Source organism: Carex rostrata, chromosome 8 (genome assembly GCF_964058835.1).
Source record: "Carex rostrata chromosome 8, lpCarRost1.2, whole genome shotgun sequence".
Taxonomy (NCBI): Eukaryota; Viridiplantae; Streptophyta; class Magnoliopsida; order Poales; family Cyperaceae; genus Carex; species Carex rostrata.
In genome coordinates this window covers 6,621,787-6,647,631 of record NC_135925.1, presented here as the reverse complement: position 1 = coordinate 6,647,631, position 25,845 = coordinate 6,621,787, and the positions used below count along the sequence as shown (strand labels likewise).

Genomic DNA, 25,845 nt, shown 5'->3' with positions numbered 1-25,845 from the left:
TCTACAGTGGCTGACGTTTCAAGTTTCAACTAACAACGAACATTTTTATCAGAGAGCATCTCTTTCTCTCTCTGACATTACGGGGACCACTTATGGCAGTCATGATGTTGTTTCCTGATGCTGTACCGGGCAAAAAGAAAATCGTTACCCAGATGAGAATACTGCCTTATTTCAAACGTTTATTAACATCAGCACATTCTAGTACAGCTTATAGAAAATTGCTGTTCAGATATTGTGATTACCCAAATCTAGAGTGATTGGGGTTTCTATTGAGGAATTAACCATTCCAAATCCTTTGAGGTAACATAATATTTCTCTTTAAAATCTGGACCGTCCAATTAGAATTCTAATCACCAATCTAGTCCGAAGTGGAATGCACAAAGTGCTTTTAACATGTGCAAAATCTGCTTAGGTCGGTCCAGATGTAATTTTGTTATATGAATTCCAAATTAACTCGGTTCACATTTTCCTGTTTAAAATGATCAATTTTTTTTTAAAATGCCACAGATTCGAATTAACAAGCTATCCGGCCCCCTAACGAATTCGTATTTCCTGAGTTAAAACCAGTGTTCTTAATAGCGTGCTATAGCGGCGCTATAGCGTTTTTGGACCTTAAACACTAAGCTATGGCATCAAAACACGCTATTTGAGCCATAGACGCTATAGCGGTAATAGCAGTCCGCTATAGCGCATAGCGTGTAATGCAAATAGCGCGCGCTATGCAACATGAGATGTTTTTTATTTTTTCTTTTCAATTTATATGGGCTTTAAATAAAGGCTTAGATTGGATTTTAACCATGATTTTTTTTTTTTTGCAATTGACGTACTAAACTTTATATTAAACTATTAATTATTAAATGAGAGACCTATCAAACGAAATCAAATAAGGAAGCTACAGCACGCTATGCAACATGAGTTTTTTTTTTCCAATTTATATGGGCTTTAAATAAAAGCTCAGATTGAATATATTAAGATATTTCTTAAAGTAACAAAATGATACTTACTATATGGTAGTTTGAATATTTTGAATAGATTAAATAGTTAATTATGCCATGATGTCTATATTATTTTGAAATTTAAATAGAAAAAAGATAGATTATGCCATAATGCTAAATATATTTTGAATAGAAAAAGATTGATAGTTTATGATATTAGTATTACTATGGATACTTTGAGACGCAATTTGGACTTTGTATTTATTCAATATGAATATTATAATTTTTTTAATCAATTTGATGTTATTTATTGTGCTATGAAACTTAGATGATAATGTTGATATTTAGTACAAATATATGATATAATTTTATAAAAAAAAAAAAAAAAGCTATATAGCATACCTTTCGTTATAGCGACACTATTCCCTATAGTTTTTTTTTAGACTTCCCGCTATGACGCGGTAAACACTATTTAGAACCTTGGTTAAAACTCAAATTTTGAGTCAAGATCTGAACCATCTAATTTAAATTTGCACTAATATTAAAGGACACCGTGCGTTATAGGCATGGGAGATGGATTAGTCCGAATTTTGATCGCACGGTCTAAAATTTAACTCAAACGGTCGTTAATGCAGATTCATCTCCAACACCCTCTGCCCTATTTAATTTGTATCGACTTTTATCAAAGATTATTAAGTAACCTCTTTACATTTCTTAAAATTGATTATTAATGACAAGCTGAAAATCCGGGAACTGATTTTATAGCATGAGGCAAAGTTTCATATGATTACGACGTTATGTACAATTAATTAGAAAACTCAAAGGAACTGATTAGGATGTCAATGGGTACGATACAGAGCGTGGAACCATTTTCATATCCATATCCACTAAGAATTAATCTTACCCATATTCTACTCATACCCGTTAAAAATTTGTCTTATCCTATCATACTCATATCCGTTATAATTAATGAATAACGAGGTAGTGGGCGAATAAACTAATATAATGGTTTTATTATCCCCATCAACACAGACATTACAAGATCTAACTGTGCAGTTTTCAGCAAGCAGAAAGGTTGAATCATTATTTATATATAATGGTTGCTTTGAAACAAAAAAATGTTTGCAAAATTAGTATGCCCCGAAAGTGAATTTGCAAAATACATTCAATAAATTTGTACTAATTTGCAAGAAAGATTCAAAATCATCTTATAATCCAACTAACACCAAACCACTTTTGGATTAAAAACACAACATCAGTACAGGTACCCAACATTTATATATCCTTGCCTTGGCTTGATTTTATTTCACTTTAGATAAAAAAAAAATTCATCAAATCTAATGGAACACACCTTGTCAATATTTAAAATTAAAAACTTATCCTAGAGAAAGGAGAAGTACACTTACTGTGATAGAAGAATAAATCGACGAAACCAGATTGTACCGTAATACTCAAGAGGCCAAGAATGAGCCAGATTGTACAGTATAATATTTCCATTTTCAGAATTGAGAAAAAAGACAACTATGAATAAAAAAAAAACAAGGAAATGAATTAGCGTTGATACATCTATTGCATTGATAAAGCAATATGACAAACAGGGAAATAAATAAAATGAATATAATATTGATATATCTATATATAATTTATTTCATATAATTACCCATTACCGAACGGGTACGAAATGACCTTTGCCCGTACCCATATCCGTTTATCTAACGAAAAAAAATATTTACTCATACCCATACTCATTAAGCTAACGAAAAAAAACCTTACCCATACCCGTCTTATCGAATACGATACGGGTAGGGTAAACGGGTGTCATTGAGACCCCTAGAACTGATCTGGAGATGAGGGACAATCTGAATAAAAGCAAAATAAACACTACTAGCATATGAAACAACAAGATCACTGACATCTCAATATAACTTAATCAGCACAGTGAAACCATCCAAGTTCAAATTACTAGCTTTATACAAAACTCCACAGAAGCATGTTCGGCTCACTAAAATTGCCTTTCCTATTCAGGGATAGCTACGTAGAATGCCCACGAGGTCTGCAACCAATAAATCAAAGATTGCAATATGCTATTACTCTTTATTTTTTCAGAAGTAAAGCGGAAAGTTGAGTAGTATAGAACAATACCTTGGATTTCTAACATGAATCATGGCAAACAAAATTGAGAGAAGAAGACTTGATGTGCCAGTGACGAGATAAGCAAGCCCAAGAAAATTGTTTTTACCAGCACCAAGCCACTTCGATGTGGTCATAATGACCCTTTTGCCCCCACCAAAGCTATAGGCATTATAGTTGTTTGCAATGTTTATACTGACGACATCGCCTGTATCCAGATCAACTTCAATGACACCATATAGTTTTCTGAATTTTGGGAGTGCAGCTGTGCGCATCCATACAATCAAATCCTCCTGCTCACTGAGCTGCTCTTTTTGAGAAGATAGTAATTTAATGACACATACTGAAATAAGAATATACTGATCTTCTTTTACTTATTTTATTTACTATTATATACCTATCTAAAGTTTAAATCACAGTGACATATACTGAAATAAATATATACAGATTTTCGTTTACTTATTTTATTTACTGTTATTTACCTACATAACTTAATTTTTATATAATATAAAACTTACTCGTCATCAACATACAGATACTGCTGCTACATGCTGCTATAACTGGTATAATGATAACAAGGAACAATAGAATACTAATTATTTTGACTGTGACTAACATTAATTCTGTTAATTTGAATTAATACACTTACAGGCACTTTCGGGTCGAGAGAACCACCTCCAATTAGGGATCCATTTTGAAAATTAAATGGATAGACATCCTTCCCAAACTTATGCTCTCTGTCACTCTGCCAAGATATATTTTTTCTATTTAACTTTAGTGGTTCTGCCCTACGTGCAAAGTTGAAAGAATCATTGAACAAGCTCCACGCAATTAAGCCGCAAGGGAGTATCGGGAGGCCATTGGCTGTTTGAACTGGGTCGCATGACCCAATATCCTTTTGCTTGATCCCATACAAAAGTTGCTTGTCATTCCTGCTCTTTACATACCTGTAGAAGAATGGGAAATTAACACATCACAAAATGTGTGTGTGTGTGCGTGTGTGCGAGAGAGAGAGAGAGAGGAGTTAAAAATAAATAAATAAATAAAGGTTGAGACCTTCTATGGTTTTGGTAAAAATTATCAAGTTCGTAGTAGACAAATATTGGTGCCTTCATATATTTATGAACCTAAAACAGAAAAGCATTTTCATTCATGTTAGTGATAAAGGATGTTGACACAAAATTCTAGAAACAAGCTACATATGTGGAAATAGAAGGAAAAAGACAAATCACCCTAATTTTGCGAGTACAGTTCTTTGAGACTGAGCTGTCTTTAATGTAACCTACTTTATCATTTTTGTAAGGCTCAGGTATGCAGTCAGTATCATAACGGTATGCAATCTCAACCACCTGTAGTAACATGTAATACATGCAACAGACAGTAAGAATCATGAAGCTTGGTGCACCCATCAGGATAAATGGATTGAACTGGTAGCATACCGGTGCCAAATTATTTCAAATTCTGTTCAACTTTAGATAGTGATGGACAGAACTTGATACTTGTTAGAAAAAAAAATTGATGCCAAAAAGGGATGATAGAGATAAAAGGTTAGTTTTGTATAAACCAGTATGGTACCAGTATAGGTAGTATCTCATTAGTTGGCACTGATCCTGACTTGCTGGCATAACAACCCATACAACTTTCTCATACAAATGTCAATCAATATCAACTACCTACTGCATTAAGATTTTTAATTTTCTTCCAATAACAAATTTTGACAAATAGAATTGTGAAGAGTACTCTTTCTGAGGCATGAAGAAAAATAAGACCCATTGGTATAAAGAAGAACCCAATAACCAAGAAGATCATTATGACCTACAGTTAAATACAAGCATCATATAATTATAAACACCATAACAATCATGCCACAAGCATTATAATATATATTATATATATGGAAACACTACAAATTAAAACACTATAATATCTTACTGATCCAGGTGTTAGAGCCAGTTTCCAAGATGGCATATTTTGTTGCTTAAACCTGTATAAAGCTGGATAGATATTTCAAAAAAAATAATTAACAAAATAAAACATGATGACAAGTGCAGATATGGAAGAAAAAGATTCATAAGATTATCAAGTAACATGACTATTTTGTTTTGTATGTACATACCAGAATCATACTAGGCGCATATGGAATTTGCTTCTCAAATGAAATTAACACTAATAATCCCCATTTCCCCTTAATTGCCATGCTTGTTTTAATTACAGCTGAAAGTTTCCTTTATTGATCCTCAATTTGTGCAATACGCACCCAATGAACCAAGTTAAACACTCTGATTCTTACCGGACTAAACGGTACTCAAATACTACTCTAATAAACGTATCAGATATCAATTCAAAAACAAAATTTGAACGAGATCTACCTCCTGAGCGCGCTGGAGAGAAGGCGCGGTCGGCTCTGTCGCCACCTCCAGGAGCGGAGGTGCTCGCCTCTTCCACCTCCATGAAATCCAATCAAAACTCACTCGTATTGATCTCTCTTAGAGCGAGCTTTCACGAACTGCCAGCTTCTGTTGTGTCTCCTGCTCGCAGAAATGAAATTGGCATGGACAAATGATACACAATGGATTCATCGAATAGTGGGCTTATGGGCCAAACTTAGATATTTGTGTTCTTTTGAGTTTGGGTTAGATTAGGCCCAGATGTAGCCATGTTAAGCTTTTGAAATAATCCTCGGCTGGTCCGGAAAACCTAGTGTTCAGCAGGTAATGATATTAACACCGCATTTTATTTTATTAACACAACAACTTCAAATATTTGAATAGAATTGACAATTTTAACCTCACGTAATCGACATGTCTTTTCTTTATATAGTTATATGATATGATCATTTATTACTAATTGATTTCCATAATTGTTGGATCTTCTTTTCTTATTTTATGAACCTTTTAAAAGAAGATTTTTTTTTTTTTAAATAGCAAGCATTGACTGACATGATAAATTGCTCATTATTCTTTTCTATAAATTCAACAAATAATTTGTTATATGTATTTTATTGATTCATATTTCATAACAATACAGCTATATTACTTGAGTTCTTTCAATTATTCTTCTAGTTATATACTTTTAAGTCTATATGTCTATCTAAATAAAATCGAAAGGAATAAATTATAATTTTGTTTTGTTATTATTTAATCAAACAAATGAAGAAGAAGCAGGACATGATTGAGTGCAATCCAATTGAACCCATTTATTTTTAATTTTTTTATGTTTATATATGATTTTTTTATGAAGAGGGCTCAAATGCTCCATTGTTTCATGCTCCAATCATAACCCAACATCTTAATCTTTTATTTCAAAGTCCAAACAAAAGATCTGAACCGCTCAACATAGTATCCACATTAAGATGTGCTTAGAGATCAAATTTTACTATTTTTTAAGATAGGTACAAATAATTGCTTTTAGGATGCCCACAATTTTCTGAAAAGCATTAATTTTGTATCTATCTTAAAAAATAGTAAATAAATTTCCAAAAAAAAATATAAAAATTGTTCTCTAAGCACATTTTAGCATGAATATTATGTTGAGTAGTTCATATCTTTGGTACTTTGAAATCGAAGATAAAGATGTTGGGGTACGATTGGGGCATGAAATAATGAGGTATTTGAGCCCTCCTCTTTTTCTTTTTTTATTTAATTTGAAATGTTATAGGTACTGTAAAATTGACCTCTATTCACAACATGAAAATTTTATATAATTGATTGTTGTTCATATCTGACTCTTATAGTTTGAATGTTTTGCTTCACTTCTGAGAAGAAGAGACATGCTTTTAGGGGATTGAAGTTCAGTAATTCAATAATGGTGTTGATAATCAGAGCAATTGTTTTTGTGAAGAAAAAGATATTAGAAGCTCAAGGATACCAGATATGAAACTTTGTCTAATGAACTTATTGTTTAATTATTTTAATTTTGCTATAAGACCCTACATATATATGATAAATAATATACCTAGTACTTTAATTTTCACAAAAAAGTAAACAAACAAGGAAATATAGATAGGCATTAATATACCAGATTTTTTTTTTTTTTGTGAAAAGGAAATAATTGTGAAGGATACATTTGTCTAGACTATTAAAATATTTGAATGTGTTGTGTTAATAAAAGAATTAGTGTTGTTAATATCAACACCCGTGTTCAGCTGATAAATTGCCACTTTTGCATACAAAATGCGTAGTGCTTAAATTTGTAATTGTAGTGACTCAGCGAGCTCCTTATTGCACATCCGGTATCCCATTTATGTGACTGATCAATTAACATACTCAATCTACAGTTCTACACTGCTTAACACGTACTCGAATTCCAATTACTGGTATGCCCTGGTATTTTCTTTTATTATAAAAATCTAAACCTTACAATGAGGGTTCATTATTTGGCAATCCAGTAAGTTTTATACTTAAAATGAAGGGGGAATTTCATGTATACCCCTCAAAAACTTCAAAATTACGTATTTCCCCATCTAAATTTGGAAATTACGTATTCCCCCTCTAAACTTCAAAAACTCACATATTTACCCATTTTATTGTCTTTTATATTAAAACTCATTCTAAATTTATAAAATGTCTATTTTACCCTTCATTAAAAGTATAAAACGCCCCACCGAACTCAAATTTGAATCTGAAGGATTTCTCTATTGTCCGATCTGCACGCATCACAATAAGATTATTGCGTGCTCGCTTCAAGATCCGTGCTAATCTAGCCCGCACGAATCTCAAAGCAATTTGATCTGTGTGCACCTCATTAAGATTTGTGCACATTGTTTCAATTTCCATGTTTGTTTGCTTCAAGATTCGTGCCGATCTAGCGCGCACTCAAAGCAGTTCGGACGGTAGAGGAACCTTTAGATTCCAATTAGAGTCAGATGGGTGTTTTATGTTTTTAAATAAAAGGATAAAATAGGTATTTTATAAATTTAGAAGTTTTTATATAAAAGACAATGAAATGGGTAAATATATGAGTTTTTGAAGTTTAGAGAGGGAATTATGTAATTTTCAAATTTAGAGGGGAAAATATGTAATTTTGAAGTTTTTGAGGGGTATACGTGAAATCCTCACTAAAATGAAAATAGATTATTTAACATGTAACTATTACATGAGGGTTATATCAACAGCCCCTGGTAGTGTAGTAAAATTGTACCTTTTCGCTGGACCTTTCCTGTCAGTTTCATAAATTTGATCACCTGCTTGTCCTCCATTCAGTTTCCCAATTGAGGTCAATTAGGAAATAGTGAGGCATTATTGAGACATCATTTAATTGCACGAGATGAGTGTGAGGTCAAATAGCTGTACAGAACAAGAAGAACAATCAAACCATCACATTAATGAAACAAGAAGATAAGGTGAGGTCCCAAAATAATTTAATTAAAAAACTGGGCTTTGAAGCAAATTTATAATTTTTTACCACCATGAAATCCATTGCGGTAAAATAACCAGATTGTCTCTTTAAATTCATCTACAACCTCTTTTTTTTTTCCACCCACAATAGGTATAAGATTTCTGTTTGATATGTTTTGAAGATTAAAAACTTAAAATGATATTAAACTACATGCCTAACATAGATGATGATAGACCTCACTTTTTTATGAAAATGTACATTATATCACAATTCACAAAGTCATCTACAAAGAAATAAACATCAATTAACACGAGTCCGTATTTAGAAAAAAAATTAAAGTACTCGATGATGTTGTATGTAATGCAGCAAATGTTGTTAGTAGTGTAACAAAATGCGGCCTATGCGGCCCCATATGCGTATGCGGTTCCGAACCGCATAAAAAATTAATATGCGGTTTCGCATATTCGGCCGTATAATTTTGACTGCATACTACATATGATCTGCATATAATCCGCATATAATCCGTATATGAACCGCATATGATCCGCATAAAATTCTTGTTGTGAGATTTTTGAATCAGTCAATTTTAAAATATATATGTTTTTATTATCTTGCTGTTGTGTATTCTTATATATATGTTGTTTTTATATTAAATAATAATGAATATAAAATAGTTCTACAAACATATGTATTCTTATTCCTATTGTGAGATTATGCTTTCAAATATATATGAATTTTTATTTTAAAATTCACATATATAAATCTGCATATGCGGTGGACTTCCACATACCACATAGAAACTGTATTTTATAATTAGGTTAGTCAAATTGAAACAAGGCAGCTTGTGCGGTTTACAAAGCACGAACCGATATTTCTTCAGATTATAATAAAAGACAGTTTGTACGGTTTACAAGGCATGAAAGCTTCTGCGGTTTACAAAGCATGAAAAGATATTTCTTCACAAAAAAAAAAAAAAAAAACTGAAACAAAATTAACTCTGGCAATCTTCTGATTAATTTTATTTCTGGTGCAATAAAACTAGACTACAGTCATTCTTGACAGTTAAAAAATCCTCTTAACAGGAAAAAAATACTAAATAGTATCTATCAAATGTTCCTTGCACTTTCATGATTTCCAAATCTGGAAAAAATGCACATTTACAAATCCTCAACATATGCTACAAAAGTTAGAATTATCAATCTTATCCCTAATAAAGCAGGATCAACATCCTTTATATATCCATCTCTATTGATCAATTAATGAATGTAAACAGACCATGAGGAGAGAGTAGTTTGGTTGTATTCTCCGAATAAGTTATGAGTGGAACAATAGTTTTGATGGTGCCCGTACTTTTTTTAACTTTTTGCAGGGCATATAAGAAAATCTTATACTTCTCTCTTCCAAAAATACCCAATTCTCACTCAAAACAAAGCGTGGTCTGATGATCTTCCACCAAGTGCTCTACCAATTTTCTAAATTCGATATCCATGCTCTTTAGCATCACCGCCAATGGCATCTCAATACCTTTCTCAACCAACTCCCTGTGCCGAGGTTTGATTCGCCCCTCCAAACTGCACGCAAAATACTGCGGGAAATCCTTGAGCTCCTCCAGGCTTCCCTTCATTTCACCGAAGAAGTACTCAGCTTTGGGCTTGAAATTATTCTCTATGCTGAAGGTTAGCAGGCCAGGATTTCTGTAGATAAAGAATTCTGCCTCTTGTTGTGATAAACCGAGGCTCATAAGGAAATCCACCTTCGGCATTATAGTTTTCTCCACATTTAAAACAAGAAGAACTGGGTGTCGGTATGCAAATCCAAATTTATCTTTGATGCCGAGTCGTTGAAAGTAGTTTAGTGCCGGCTTGAGCTGGTCTCTATAATTTTGAACAGTTTGTTAGATAATTGAGAGGATACAAGCAAGCTTGTTATGTTGGGATTATGGTACCAGATTTGAGTACAATTTCGCTCATAAACAGGATCATACTAGTACAGCAGCAGCAAAGCCAGAGTGGGGGCACTAACCCCCTCCTCCCCAAACTAAAATATTTTGCAAAATGTGCTTCTAAAACCATACCTCAAAGCACAAAAAAAATGCAAGAGTATGGTTGTTTAAAAATAATTATAGAATTTGCCCCCCAGCCTGTCCGGCACCCTGGCTCCACCTCCGGAGTACAGCCTGATCAGCTTCTATAGTCTACTGACAATTATTTTTTTTGTTCTACTTTTATATAAGTGAAAACCTGAGGCTTTATTGACAAAACAGTTCAGGGTTGACCAAGATTGACAGTAGAAAGTTGACTTAAATTCCATCTCTATCAATTTAATTTAAATTGACACAAACTTGTCTAAGATCAGGGCAAAAGGAGGTGATCTTAATACGCGCTAAGGAACCGGTGTTCAGCAGGATTAAAAAGGAAGCAGATTAAGCCTTAAGGAAGCTTAATCCCTTGTTGCCGAACAGCCCCAAGGTCTAATAAAAAGTTAAATTTTGCTACAACATAAGAAATAGCATAGGCACCTGGCACTACAGTCAAGTAACCGGGGACATTTCTTGATGATCATATAGAAATTACTCTCTGGAATTTCAAGATCCTTCGACAAAAAGTCAAACACTGGTTCAAGGTCGTCCTTGATGCTTGCCGTGATAATATTTGGGCACATGTCGATAATTTTAACCAAATCCTTCCGCCTTCAGACAAATGGTCAATTTATATAAGCAAGAAGATATGCACATTCTGAAATACTTATGCAAATACCACTAGAAGTTAATACAAGCACTAAATTGTTTGAAAAGAATAAAACAAAATTGTGTAAAACAGATGAACTCGAAATGATGATTTTTTTTTTGGAGAAGAAAAGTCAAATCTTATCAGCAAAGCAGGCTAAATATTGGACATGTCAAACTCTTTATCAGTATAAGTAATAGTAGCAATACCGGATCCCTTTGCTCTGCAGGTAATATATAATGTGATGTATAGATTGAAGAGAGGCTCCGTGCAAATCCGGGTTGTTGCGGACGATCCGACCCGCATTGAAACCCATTACCTCGAGGTAGAGGATTATCTCCTTCAAGTCGGCATGGGGTTCGGGTTCGGGCTCGGGTTCGGGAGGGAGCTTGAAGTTGCATATGGGGCTATGGATTGGCGGATTAAGGATTATGGGTTTGGAGCAGGGGTTGCTTTGGGGAATGGGAGACGAGGTGCAGAGCACACGGAGGAGAAATGGCATGGGATTGCGCGGAGATGGCGAGTTGGAGAGGGGAACGAAAGCTGTGGAGCGATGCGGAATGCTGTAGCTGTACATAGTGCGGAGATCTTGAGGCAAAGGAGCAAGGAGTGCGAGGAGGGCGTTCGGGCTTGGTTCTCTGTTCTATCCATTTCGGACTGGTGTTCAGCGATATTTTCAGTGGTCGATGGAGATTTTCTTTTTTGTCTGAATAAAGAAAGAAACACTTGTAATTGTGAAAAAAAAAAAACACACTTGTAATTGTCAGTTCTGTGTTATCAATAAAAATCAAATTGAACGGGATACTGACCCATTCTTTTTAGCTTTTCAGAAAAATAAATTTATCATTTTATTTTGAAAATATCAAATTTTAACACAAACGTCATAATTGATAATATTTTAAGTACCTCTTATGTATATGAGGAAATAGAATATTCTCAATCGAGTCAAAATTAATTCGATGTTTATTTGAAATATAGAAGATCTGTTTTGATATTTATGTCAGACTAAAACTGATGACTCAGATTTCATTCTATTCGGTTGGATATTGCAGTGGATCTAAATTCTAATATTTCCGGACTGAGCTCAAACATTATCATTTGAACTGCCGCCAAATTGATAACATTTGTGCTTTCTATTCAACTACCATTGATTCCAAAAGTTCGATCCTTCCTCTCATATTTTAACATAATTATTAAAACTCTTTCTTCTCCTCAAGATTAGAATTTAATTTTGTAATTTAATTCTAGTTGAATTTAATGCATAATTTATATTGAGGAGGGATTCCAATGCCTCATACTTTATATTTTATATCTTCGTTTTTAAAGTCCAAACTATCGATCCGAACGGCACAACATAATATCTATGCTAAAATATGTCTGAGAATGAAATTTTATAATTTTTTAAAAAGTTCTACTATTTTTTAATATAGGTATAAAATCACTGTTTTTGAACGAAAAACAGTGATTTTATACTTATCTTAGAAAATAATAAATAATTTCTAAAAATTAGAATTTGGTCTCCAAGCATATTTTAATATATATATCATGTTGAGCGGTTCGGATCGACAGTTTGGACTTTGAAAACAGAGATATAAAACATGAGGTATGATGATGTACGAAAAATATGAGATATTGGAACGCTCATTCATTTTTCATATATATATTTGATTTAGTACTAATTTATCTATTTATTTATCCACATGTAAAAGGAAATACATTTTATATTATTTATTAGTTTTGGTTATTTTAGGATTACAAATGTGCCAAAATTGTTTAAAGGAGAAATTTCATGTATAATCCTAAAAATCTCGAAATTATATACTTCTCCCTCTAAAATTCATAATATCATATTTACCTTTCTAAATTTGAAAATTTCAAAAATTTACCAAATTTATTGTTTTTTTAACTCATTTTAAATTTATAAGGTTCTCATTATTCCTTTATTAAAAAGTGAGAAGTATGTATCATGTTTAAGAGAAATGTTCAGCCTTCAAATTGGCCAGTTTCGAGGACAGATGATTTATTCTTTTACTTGTGATGCTCACACAAGCATGTGCTAAATACCACTATATGCACATCATGAGTAGAGAAATAGATCATTTTTTCTCGAAAATCAATTGATTAGAAGCCTAAGCATATTTTTTTCTTACACTTACTATATATTTTTTATTTTTAAATAAAGGAAGAATGGATATTTTATAAATATAAAATAAATTTAATAGAAAAGACAATAAATTGGGTAAATTTGTAGGTTTTAGAAGGATAAATATGATATTATGAAATTTAGAGGGAGAAATACGTAATTTCAAAGTTTTTGAGAGGTATACATGAAATTCCCCCTAGTTTAAAAACAATAACAAATACACACAATACAGTCACATTGTAAATACATTCTATCGAAGTTTTATGCATAATATATGAAGTAATTTTTTTTATTTAGCTTTGATAAAAAAAAAAAGTTCGCATAAGACAGACATAAGCTAAAGCTTACAGATTAATTTTGGTGATTTTAGAGTTATAAATGTCCAAAATAGGTAAAATATCAATAGAGAACGCACTAGGCATAGCACACTACCAAGTGCCGATAATAAAAAATATATATATATTTGATGTATATGCTTGCTTAAGCACAAATAAATTTATTCACATACAAAAAAATATAAGTAAAAGATATATAAAAGTTTGATGATTTAGTATAACAAATGTGGCCTAAATTTGATTAAAAAAGTTAACAAACATATGTAAATGCATTCTAGTTAAAGTTTATGCACAATATATAATGTATTAATTTTATTTAGCTCAATTAAAATTATTAAATGCAAAGAACATATACGTGTTAAATTTGGTAATTTTAGGATAATCAAATTTACTTAAAACAATCAACAAACACAATACACTCATAATTGCATTATAGTTAAATTTTTTGCAAAATGTTTACCGCATATTTAGTATTTACTTTTTTTAATAAATTTAATCACATACAAAACGATAGAAGGTAGAGATTAAAAACATGAACAGACGAGAAAGGGGAGGTAGCACAATTGGCTAGAAAAATGACCTAGAATTGTTATACCCAAAGATCAAGAGTTCGATTCCCCCTCACAAACCTTGGTAGCTACTACCAAGTTTTCAAAAAAAAAAAAAAAAATGAACATACAACGTATTGTTAATCATTCTTAAATTTTTATGCACAAAATATGATATATCTATTATATTTACACTAATAAGTTTTTTCTCATAGTAAAGAACGTACACTAGAGCTTATATGTTAGTTTTAGTAATTTAATTATACAAAGTATTATTTTTGAAATAAATAATACAGTAACATTATGTAGAACTACAAGTCATATCAGCTACATCATGTATTCAATTGTCACACTGACAGAATAATTTAAATAAGATGAACATATTGGTCAAGAAGTCGGAACAGCTTACAATCAATACATAAAAGATATTTCCAGCAATAGTTTAACTAGTCTAAGCTCAAAAGGTCAAAAAAGAAAAGGAAAAAAAAAAAACTCAGGCATAGAGCAATTTATTCATCCCCCCTTCCGGACAGGCTTCTAATCAACCAGCTTGAGTGATTACGTCAGTGTAAGAGGATTAATCTATTCAGTAAAAGAAGTTAGTTTTCTGTTATATGCATTAGACTATACTTCTCTAGAAATTTTGCATACCTAAATTGTTCACTCTCAGATTAATGCTTGCCCTGGCTTCTGCTTGCAGATTGACGTGCCATCCGTTTATGGCTAGGGGTTACATGATCATCCTAAAAAGAAAATGAAACAGCCAAAAGAATAAAGCACAAATATGGTCGGATGAATTTGAAAAAGAACCTCCAGGCATTCAAGCTTTTAGCACTTTACAAGGAGTTCAAAATTACGAATTACCACAATCATACTTTTTCCACGTAGAATAATTCCAAAATGGAAGACCTAAAATCCAATATACCTCCTTTGCCATATTGTATTTATCAACTATGAACACAAGACAGTTGTGCGGGCTTCTCATCTTCAACTTAAAAGTTGCAGAATGAGAAAACTACTTGTGTGCCAACTTCTTTTGATGATAATGAAGTGGGGCCCAGTCAACAATTACACAAGTTGTAAATCTAAAATATCCGTAAGGAACCTTATCATTACAAATAATTGAAAATATTATCATTTATTATTCAAATGTAATTCATTATAAAAATCATGAAACAGCCCTAGTCAGATGATTGCTAAAGAAATCATAGTGAAAATTAAGACCTTGTAAAGAGAAGCAGCTGATTCAGATTGCATTGTTTGGTTTGGAGCATGGCCAAGGGACTGAAAGCTGTGGAGTGCATCTAGAGTAAGCTGCCAGCCACAGAGCGGTACAGTGTTGCCATCTGAAGGGCTTGTCGAGCCATGACCCCCCTCGCAAGAAGCCACGGCAACATTTCCATTGACCCAGGGACAGTAGCTCTTGTGATGCTTAATTGGATCAAATTCTGCCATTCCGGGTTCATAGTCATTCTCTCCATTTGTCGCCCCTGAGAGTTGAGTGGCGGAGGTAAAATAGAATGTCATCATGGATTATGATACAATTTTGTGTTCTGGTATGGGTATGAGACAATATATACCAACTTTATGGTGATAGTGACTTCATGACTGGACTGACAACACCAGTGGCATAGCCACATGGAATTGAGTGGGTCAATTGATACCACTCAGTTTACAAAATACCTTAAAATACAGTATTTATTTACAGTTTTCACTTATGTCCTCAACAATCTGTTGACCCCACTGATATATATGTCTCCCTACACCACTGGACCATACACTTTTTAGGTTGTTCCTTTACTTTTTGCCTGATTTTATTTACTCTGCAGTTTTTGTAATTGAGTTAAAAATGACAGCCAAGTTTTCAATTGAGGTGTTTTGTGGCATAATTACAATCTGGAGTGCACAAGTAACATGATGGACTGTGATAGCAAGTGTGCACATGTAAGACTGTAACAGTACTACCATGTAGTGGCGGGCAAACACAAATCAAGTATTAGTAAAAGAAAAGATAATCACAGTGACAGCATGCAGAACAAACCATTACTGAATACACTATTGTACCAAAAATATGCTTTCTAATCATTTAGATTTTAGACAGATAAAAAAAGGCAATTTCATTTCATACCAACTCCATTTTCAGGATCAAATTCTGAACGGACATATGCATTTCCGGTTTGAGTTACCTCCTCCTTTGACACCTCCAAGGTTGAATATATCCCAGCATTGCAAGACAGCGAAGGGTGCACACTGCTGTCAGGGCCCGCCACCCCATGGCTACCAAACTTCTCTCCACTCTCGACAGAATCAGCCTTTGTTGACTCGTAAATCTTCGACCCGCTATCAGCCCGGGCTAGTGAGCGGGATACCATGTCCTGCTCCTGGCTATCCCCCTGTGGGACTTCCTCGGGGACAAATTCGTCCATCAGTCCAGGACCCGGTGCTGACTCACCGGTATGCCCCCCTAGATTCTCAGTCACCTCAGCAACTGGTTCCGGATCAGCAACAACACTATCAGTCCTGTGCACTGACCCGTCAGCCCCATGAATCTCTGCCTCATGACTCGCGCCCATGCCGACACTACCTCCACTAACACCAAGACTAACCTGCCCCCGGTCATGAGCATAGGCGTTATTTGTCTCAGTATTAAGGATCTCTTCCCCTTCATTGGTGCTGCTCCCGCCTACCTCCCTTGCAACACTGCCACCAGCTGGCTGCACACATGTGCTCTGCTGTGCTTGATTGCTGTAGTTGAGATCCAGCATATCATTCAACTGTACATTATTATTTCGGTGCATTGGAGAAGAATGTAGATGCACATCATCCATATCACCACCTGGGTGGTTTTCTACGCTCTCCATTGAGTCATCCTCTGGACTATGGACCATGTCCATAGCAATAACAGAGGATGCTCTAGTTGACTCCCTGGCATGACCCAAAGGAGGTGGTGGCTCACTCATTTCTCTGTTGACATTGATATCAGCATCAAAGGAGAAATAACGACTAGGCCCTGCACCTGATGAATCAACCCGGGGAGGTGCACAATTTGAACCAAAAAATTCGAAACAACAAGCCCGCTTTGTTGGGGCACCAGAGTCTTGAGTCCCATCGTCCACCTCATCGCCGCCATCACGGTCAATGACTGTCCCTTCTATGCTGTCAGCCTGGTGAACCAGCTGAGGCTTGTCAACAGTACTACCACCTTCCTCTCGGTTTCTTTTTCTGGAGCTTGGGCCCCGTGACTCGTATGAGGCGGCACGGTCACCTACTTCACTGCCGGTGGGCTGCCCGATCATTAGATCCCTCCCCATAACACCTCTGAAGTGCTCTGATGTGGATGGCAATGGATGAGTCAATGGTAACCCACCGGCCATCGTCAGATTCAAGTCCACATCTGCATTTGACAATGACTTACCCTCGCCTGTAGTTGCCACTTCATCCCGACCTTCAATCTGGTCCCTCTCTACTTCCGCTGACATCCTTCCATTAATTGCACTGGCCGCACTGACCCCACGAGTCAGTTTTTTACTGACATCAGGATTGTCTACATTGCTCGGGCCAAACCTGGAGGGGCGAACCACTGTACGAAAGTCCCATATTCTGACTGTGGTGCCACACAGACTGCAGTCAAGAAGTGGAGAACGCATGCTGTTGCTCCTTGATTCTTCCATCAGCATCTTACCTTTTCCCTTGTCACGTTTGACTGATACGGCAGCTTGTGGGTCCCGATAGTAGGTAGAAAGAGGAGAGTTATCTTCACAAACATTTTGGGCTGACTGGGTAGAGTTTTCTTCGCAGTCTTGGACATTTGGAAGCCATCTCGGCTCCCAGCCACAAAGGCTGATCAGCTTCTGAGCCTGATCATATAATAGAAGAAAACAGTTAATATATTCACAATTTGAAATTTGATGCATTTATCGCTAATTAAATCAAAGCAGGCAGTCAGAAGTCATACTCTTTATACTCAATATGATGCTATAAATAACAAGGATTGATTTGGAGATAGGCACTAAAAGATTTATAAGAACATGACTCCACCCCAAGTCTGTCCACCCACTGTCCATGGACATCTTCAGATCTCTAATAGCTCATTAAAAGTTAGCAATAACTAGCCAAATCTTAAGTATGATTACTAATTATTGAATGGACCAATGGATTCGTCAATAACATAGCAGCTTAAAAAATATAACTCTCAAGTAAGAAAATTGTGTTGCTAACTGCAAATAGCTATATGTTTGTAGGTACTACATATTTATTAACCGAACATAGCTTTATGCTAGTAAAAATGTCATATTTGTTAATACCAGAAGAAAAAAAAAATATTCCGACAGAAAGGTAGCAGACCAGAATTTTCTTTTAATCACAATTTTCCAGGAACAATGATGACCAAGAATGTGAGGTCCATACTACACTTTTTTAGTAGTTCTTAATATTAACAGTGATTAGCTAATTGTTAAAGAAACAAACATATCTGTTAATAACAGATATTGCAGTTGTAAAGTTTAAATGGTGTATTATTGACATATATACTTGTGCCTATAACAATTGGCTATTCATTCTTAACAATTAGCTAGATATCAACTAACTACAATGGAAAAATAGAGATGTCCAAGGGGGGACATTGAGTTGGGACATATCATGGGTGGGCACTCAAGTATACTCAAGGAAGCCAGAGTAAAAGACTAATGTCTTAGGTTTAAAGTACAATATGATATTTGCCAGTCAGTATGGATACAACACGAACTTATACAGTACTATCCAGGAGTGCACAATATGCAGGCTTAAAACTGGATTATAGACCACATATTTCCAAGTAAAATACCCACAAGAAAATATTTTTCGATAAAACCTGACACAATTATAAAGGAATTACTAATAATCTGAAGGATATACTTGCTCAATTATACCACCAATAGAAACCGAGAGTATTCTTCATAAGCCATATACGAGGAAGAAAGACAACCTACATATGCAATAAAAAACATACATAAGCATATCCACTGGAGGAGTCGAGCTGTGTAGGATCTGCCCCAAGCTCCCCAGATAAGAAGTTTGGTGGCTGGGACAGGAGTTGGTCGAGTTGAACACTCCTTGAGAGTCGAATAGTCTCTATTGCTGAAGATGCTATGACAGGAAGTGTGGTAAACTGGAGGAGACTGTCACACCGGTCCTTGTAGCCCCCGACCAGGGTATTTGTAGTGAGGCTAAACTGCACCAGGCTGTCCACACAGCAGTTTCCCCTCCAAGGACAGTCCACAACATGCCCGGAGTCAAGCTGCTCTGCAAAGACCTCCCCGGCATTAACAACTGAAATGGTAAATTTGAAATTAGATTTTAGATAAGACAAATTTCGAAAAAAATAATTAAAATAATTATTTTTAGCATTTTTTGGTTTGCTCCGAGTGGTAGGTCCTTTGCATTATTAAAGTTATGTTGTACTGGCTAAAATTGTAATCATCAGTCCTGACACAAAAGAGTATAACAAAAGGCTACTGAAGAACTGAACCTTCAGCTGGGGAACATGATGACAAAGCTGTAAACATGAGCTGAGCACCACATGACTCGCACTTGATTTTATCCGCATCAACATTCACCCAGCCTCTACGCGAACAAGCCAGAGAACTGACTACCTACAATTTCCAAATTCTAATTAGATTATATGTAACAAGAGAAGTCAGATAAGTTACAGACAATTTAGGTTATTAAGGAATAACAGTTACCTACAATTTCCAAAATCATTTCTATGCAACCCTACGTCCCTACCTCACACATTATCAACACTAATGGACATCAAAAGATGTCAAGATCAGACACAATAGTGGAACTTTCTTCCGGTAGCTAACTCCACCAATGACAAAAGCTATATACCATGCTGGTTCTAACAAGTAGCTAATAGGGTGTTTTTGTGAGGTCTTGATGTCTGAAACCCACTATACCCAAAATCCTCACATAAAAAACCTCAACCAATTGCAAAAAGGTAAAAACCCGCGAAAAGCATAAAAAGAGACAAAAATAAGAACAAAACCATAAAAACAAAATAAAGAAGAAAGACAAAACCTTTGGTTTTGAAAACCAAGTGAAGGGTTTAAAAGTGGCGAGGCGTCGAAGCAAATCGCCGCGTTCCCAGGGTCGGCATGATGGGTGTGATAACTCAAGCGCTGAGCAGCCATCAGCAGCATTTGTGCTCAGTGATGGGCGAGATGAATGTGGCCCCACTTTCGAGGCCTGAGCACTGCTACCCAACCAATCAATGCTCGCCGCATTTGCCGGTCGTACAGGGGAAGAACCACCGGCCGAACTGGAATCAAAGAATACAACAATAGTTCAATAATAACTACAATAGCAGGGAAATAGAAGGAATATGATAAAAACATCAAAAACGAAGAAGGAATATGATAAATGATGCACTGGACAATTTCCACGAAAGAGGGTTTTTGATATATCACCACAAATATTAATTTTCAATTAGCATCAATTGTTTTTCCTACAATAAGACAGCAACACTTGTTCTATTCTGGATTTGAAATTGGTTACTCTATTTTTAAGATCAGATTGCGGCCGCCATAAATGTATCATGTGCCTATATGGTCAAAATAGATAATTATTTAACTAAAGGTAGTGCATATAAAGGAACTAGTAAAAAACATAGGAAATGTACATCAGAAGAGCAGGATAAAAGGGTAAATAAGCTTTATAAAAAATAAATTAAAAAAAAAAAGCAAAACACCAAAAATAGGGAGACAGAGGGCGGATTAGTTATGTGATGAGCACTAGTAGTCAATACTGAAGCACAATTCTAGAGTGTTGAAACACCAGATAACCACATTAAGAATACAGCAAGTTTTATGATAATAGCAAAAAGAAATGTCCAAATCTCAACTTTGGAAGACCAAATTGACATAAATAACTTCATTTCCTCAGCTTTGATTGAAGATAGGGTTTTTGTTTTACTCAATTTATATTTGAAGATGACTTTCATAATTTCCAAATCCAAACTAAGCTCATTTCAGTTTGCTGCACCAGCATACAAGATGTTTTCACGGTTTGTAGGTACTAGGTGCAAGCAGAATAGTACTTCCCGATATATTGCATCAAATTAGGTTTCATTCTAAGTTTTAAAACTATTTGACACCAATTACGAGTTTGGCTATTGAGATTATTCAACATACAGTAATTTAATTGCATCAATCTAGGTTCCCTTCTAGGGTTTATGAAACTATTAACACCAATTACGAGTTTAGCACTTGATATATTCAACATACATTCATTCAATTAGTATGTTTTAGTGGTTCTGTCAATTTCGCACGAATCAAGAAAATACACGAACAAAGAAAGGTGGGGGCAGAGAGCGAGAGACCTGGCGACGGGGGTTGGCGGAGGCGAAGAAGACCTAGCGAGCGCAAAAGGCGTGCCCGAGCTCCTCACCTCCTCTCTCATCTCTCTCTCTCTCCTCACTCCTCCCTCTCTCCGCCCGCTTTTTCTCTCTTCGTCGGAGTCTCTCTCTCTCTCTCTCTCTCGATTTGAGGAAGAAAAAAAACAATTGACGAAGGAAATTTTTTGACCGCATGCCTATTTGGCCCAATTAATAGGTGTGTCCGGATACTCTAAAGTAACTCCAATTTTGAGATTAGATCCGGACTGTCCGATCATAATCCGGATCAATACGGTCCGAGGTGGAATGCACGGATCTCCTTTAATATTCTTACAAAAGATATCTGACGGTCCGGATCAAAACTCAAAATTTGAATTATAATTTGAATTCCGCTTGCTACCCGATTTTTTTATTAATAGAAAATAAATTAAAAAAATATCAAAATAGCGGATCGTTTCTGCAGTTTTTTGAAATATAGGTAGATCGGGATTATATATCCAGATCCTTTGAACGGGACTAATTATCCCGTCCGGCTTATATCCCGCTAATAACCCTTAATCAGTTTAGTGTTAAAAAAAAAAGCCAGACGGTATAATCAGATCTGTCCGGGACACATGAACTATGATGTATGCTAGAAAGAACCTGATTATACCGTTAGCTTTTTTTTTTTTTTTTGCTTGAAAGAACCTGGACTATGATGTATGTTGTAATCCTTTATGTAAAGGTCAATGAGGTGCATGTACTTGTTGACCAGTGACTGGTGGGTTTTTTAAGGGACAACCTGCTCAGGGTGTATGTAAAATATACTCAGGATTTGCTTTTGACAAAAGAAAAAAAAAATACCAGACGGGTCTAATTATACAGAACCGAATCGTCCCCTGGGAGCAGAAAATTCCTACCCCCAGAGTCACTGCAGAGTGAGTCCCCATATAACCCTAAACCCAAAACCACTTTAACCCTAAACCCTTTAACAGTAATCGGGCCCACCCCGCAGTGACTCTGGGGGCAGGAGATCTTATTCTTAATTATACCGTCCGCTTCTTCTTCTTTTATTTTTTTAAACACTAAGCTGATTAAGGGTGGGGTTATTAGCGGATATAAGCTGGATGGGATAATTAGTCCCGTCCCTTGGATGGGATAACTATTCCCGGTCTACCTATATCTCGAAAAAACATAAAAATGGTTCCCTATTTCGAAATTTTTTTAAATTTATTTTCTATTAATAAAAAATCGGCAAAGCCATAAGTGAATACGCTACACCTGGACCTGGTGTATGGTTCCTAGCATGGACGAGGGTATTTTACTAGCATGAAAAAGTATCGTTCGGCTCTGGTAGACTGGTACCTCATCGTCTCAACTACGTCTTCCCTCTCAAATTCAAAAGGATAATTAATCAAGAGTTTTTATTTATTTATGTTGTATTATAAATATATGCATCCGTCCGTCTTTCTTTATTTATTGATCCCAGAATTTCTATTTTCTCATTTTAAAAATATGTGTTTAATAAATCTAAAGAAATAACGAAACTCTTAAAATGATACAGCTTTTCTGTATTTTTCTATAAAATTTGAGCGTGGTTAACCGTACATGTTTTTAATATTTTTTAAAATATACTTATTTATACTCAAAATTTGCTGAATTTTTTAATTTGTCTCAATATAAAAATATAACATTTTCTTCATAACAAAATTTAGAAGCAAAATTTAGAACTTAGATATGAAAAATTAAATCATTTAAAGTGCTACATATTGTTATTCTCACATTTCGGAAGTTGTCCTTTTTTATGTAGTTGATCAGAATTAGGAGTTATTTCTGAAAGTTATTTTTCATGTTTATCTCACTAAAAATGAAGTTGAAATATTATAATTTTTCATATGTTTGCCAAAAGGTAATGGAGTGTGTCTTGAAGGTGGCTGATCTGTCCACTAATCTTGGAAGGAATCATACAAACATAAAAAATAAAATAAAAAACCCTCAAAATTAGGATTCGGAACATACTTTGTGATAACGGACGTTTAAAAGTATAATTATTATAGACTTTATGATTAGTTTTACAGTGCATGATATATTTTAAGATGAAACTAGAAAATTGAGATTAGGAGTTCTAAATAGAGTAAAGTTAGGGTGTGATGTGCTCATTAAGAGAGTTTGGTGAGTACAACTCTAAAAGTTCATCGGATCGACTTCAAACGTCAAATCTAAACCGTTGAAATCCACGTGCTTCATGAGTGATGCATGTGCATGCAAAATTTTGAAAGTTTTGAGTTTATTTGCTACACGGTCAAGCGGTCAAAAAAATAATAAAAATTGACTATATAAAACAACTTATAAATTAACTTAATAAAATGTTCATTTCTTTAACCGCTTGACCGTGTAGCAAATGAACTCGAAGCTTTCAAAATTTTGCATGCACATGCATCACTCATGAAGCACATGAATTTCAACGGTTTGGATTCGGCATTTGAAGTCGATCCAATGAACTTTTGGAGTTGTGCTCACCAAACTCTCTTGGTGAGCACATCACATCCTAGCTAGCTTTACTCTTCTAAATAAGTTGTTGTAGTGTAATTTTAGCTTATAAATGAAATAAAATATATAAATACTAATAAAAAATTATAAAATATAAATGATTAAAGTGTTAATTTTTAATTTACAGGGTAGCTAAGTCACTCTTAATCAACACGTAGTTATCCTCCTCACTTTTCGGTTCCTAACACCGTTCATTAAGGAACCAAAAAGTCAATTTTCTAATGAACGATGTTAGAAACACTAAGAGAAAATAATTCATTGTCTGATTCCATATATCTCCTTTCTCCTCCATATATTTGTTCCATTGAAATTAAAAATCATTCTTCAACTTGTATGCATAAATGAAAATAAATCAAATTATAGAATTAATCGGAGAGAAACTCAGCACAAAATCAAATTGTGTGATTTTAATCTACGCTAAAATTCGAGGCAAGCAAACTTAAAAGCTCAAACTTCAAACAAGAGAACAAGATAAAGATGCTGATTAAAGGGTGATTAAAGCTCATATTTGGTGGCTAATACTAATATTATTTTTCTTGAAGGTAAATTAAATAAGTTTCATACATTAAATTAATACACTATTTACAAATTGTTGCTAATACTTAGCATTTTTCCTAATTGGAAGGACAAACTTCTTTTATTAGTAATTTTATTAAATGAGTCATATGAAAAATTGAAAGGATTAATTTTCGTTATTAGCATTCTTTAATAAGTCAGATATAAGGGGGGAAGGTGTGAAAGGGTAAAACCGATATTAAGAGAGAAAATTTCTCTTAGCATTCAATATTACAATAGTTTAGCTGAAAATAATCTATTGAGAATAATACTTTGAAATTTTGTAAAAATAATCTCAAAGCACATTTTATCTCCTTTTTATCCTAATTTGTCAAGTTTTTATCGATGAAAAAGACACTTTTTTTTCACTAATTTCTTTATTTCAATAATATTTTCATTTAGTTTTTAGGGAGAAATTTATGTATACCCTTCAAAAATCACAAAATTATGTATTTCTCTCTAAAATTCATGATATGATATTTACCTTTCTAATTTTCAAAAACTCACAAATTTATCTATTTTTTGTATTTTCTATTCATTTTAAATTTATAAAATACCTATTTTATCATTTATTAAAAAATAAAAACATGTAGTATGTGTAAAAAAATGTCCAGTCTTCTATTTTGTTTTATTTCAAGAGCAAATGATTTATTTCTTACTTGTGACCCATATACAACATTTAAACATACGTTTTTATGTGTGTCACAAGTAAAAATATGAATCAATTGTCCTCCCAACTGGCTAATTAGAAGATAGGACATTTCTCTTAAACATGTTACATGTTTTCTTATCTTTTATAAATTAAGTATATTATAAATTTAAAATTATTATTATTAGAAAATGCAATAAACTAAGTAAATTTGTTAGTTTTTCAAATATAAAAGAGTAAATATGATATCATGAATTTTAGAGGTGGTACATAATTTTAAAGTTTTGAAGGGTATACACGAGGTTCTCCTAAAATTTTAAGTAAAGAATCATGTGAAAATATTTACAAAATTTCAACAATAACCGAAATAATGAACTTAATTTATAAAATAGTAACAATTTTTAGGTTATATTAAATTTGACTGTTTCTATCGTCTTTAAGATTCGCGCTTGCAATGATTTAGGCAAATGACAGAGGTAACGGAAATTTTCACTTATGAACCAACTAAAATAGCAGCAATCATTCTTTTTGTATATGCATATTCAGTAAATTGCCATTTAGTTAATCATTTATAATTATATGACAT

The 25,845-nt window shown here is 34.1% G+C and overlaps 3 protein-coding genes across 5 annotated transcripts; all 3 read right to left on the bottom strand.

Moving 5' to 3' along the window:
• Positions 1-2,844: 2,844 nt before the first annotated feature.
• On the bottom strand, positions 2,845-5,620 carry LOC144558310 (putative ALA-interacting subunit 2). Of its 2 annotated transcripts, XM_078307124.1 has the most exons (8): positions 5,435-5,619; positions 4,998-5,059; positions 4,806-4,880; positions 4,298-4,414; positions 4,122-4,192; positions 3,715-4,012; positions 3,078-3,370; positions 2,845-2,988 (listed from the first exon to the last, which is right to left on the bottom strand). In XM_078307124.1, exons 1-8 carry the CDS (start codon positions 5,514-5,516, stop codon positions 2,967-2,969), a joined length of 1,020 nt encoding a protein of 339 aa, XP_078163250.1. In that variant the 5' UTR covers positions 5,517-5,619; the 3' UTR covers positions 2,845-2,966. The 2 variants fall into 2 exon arrangements, with proteins under 2 accessions (XP_078163250.1, XP_078163251.1); XM_078307125.1 differs by lacking the exon at positions 4,806-4,880 and having other exon boundaries at positions 5,435-5,620.
• Positions 5,621-9,519: 3,899 nt separating this feature from the next.
• On the bottom strand, positions 9,520-11,797 carry LOC144558598 (transcription termination factor MTEF1, chloroplastic-like). Its single transcript, XM_078307442.1, has 3 exons — positions 11,338-11,797; positions 10,921-11,091; positions 9,520-10,276 (listed from the first exon to the last, which is right to left on the bottom strand). The coding sequence occupies exons 1-3, from the start codon at positions 11,703-11,705 to the stop codon at positions 9,820-9,822; spliced, it is 996 nt and encodes a 331-aa protein (XP_078163568.1). The 5' UTR covers positions 11,706-11,797; the 3' UTR covers positions 9,520-9,819.
• Positions 11,798-14,515: 2,718 nt separating this feature from the next.
• On the bottom strand, positions 14,516-21,694 carry LOC144558597 (IAP-like protein 1). Of its 2 annotated transcripts, none has more exons than XM_078307439.1 (8): positions 21,512-21,694; positions 20,212-20,452; positions 19,661-19,784; positions 19,142-19,461; positions 16,283-18,011; positions 15,379-15,644; positions 14,806-14,897; positions 14,516-14,736 (listed from the first exon to the last, which is right to left on the bottom strand). In XM_078307439.1, exons 1-7 carry the CDS (start codon positions 21,589-21,591, stop codon positions 14,826-14,828), a joined length of 2,832 nt encoding a protein of 943 aa, XP_078163565.1. In that variant the 5' UTR covers positions 21,592-21,694; the 3' UTR covers positions 14,516-14,736; positions 14,806-14,825. The 2 variants fall into 2 exon arrangements, with proteins under 2 accessions (XP_078163565.1, XP_078163567.1); XM_078307441.1 differs by lacking the exon at positions 21,512-21,694 and adding an exon at positions 21,417-21,434.
• Between the last annotated feature and the right edge of the window lie 4,151 nt (positions 21,695-25,845).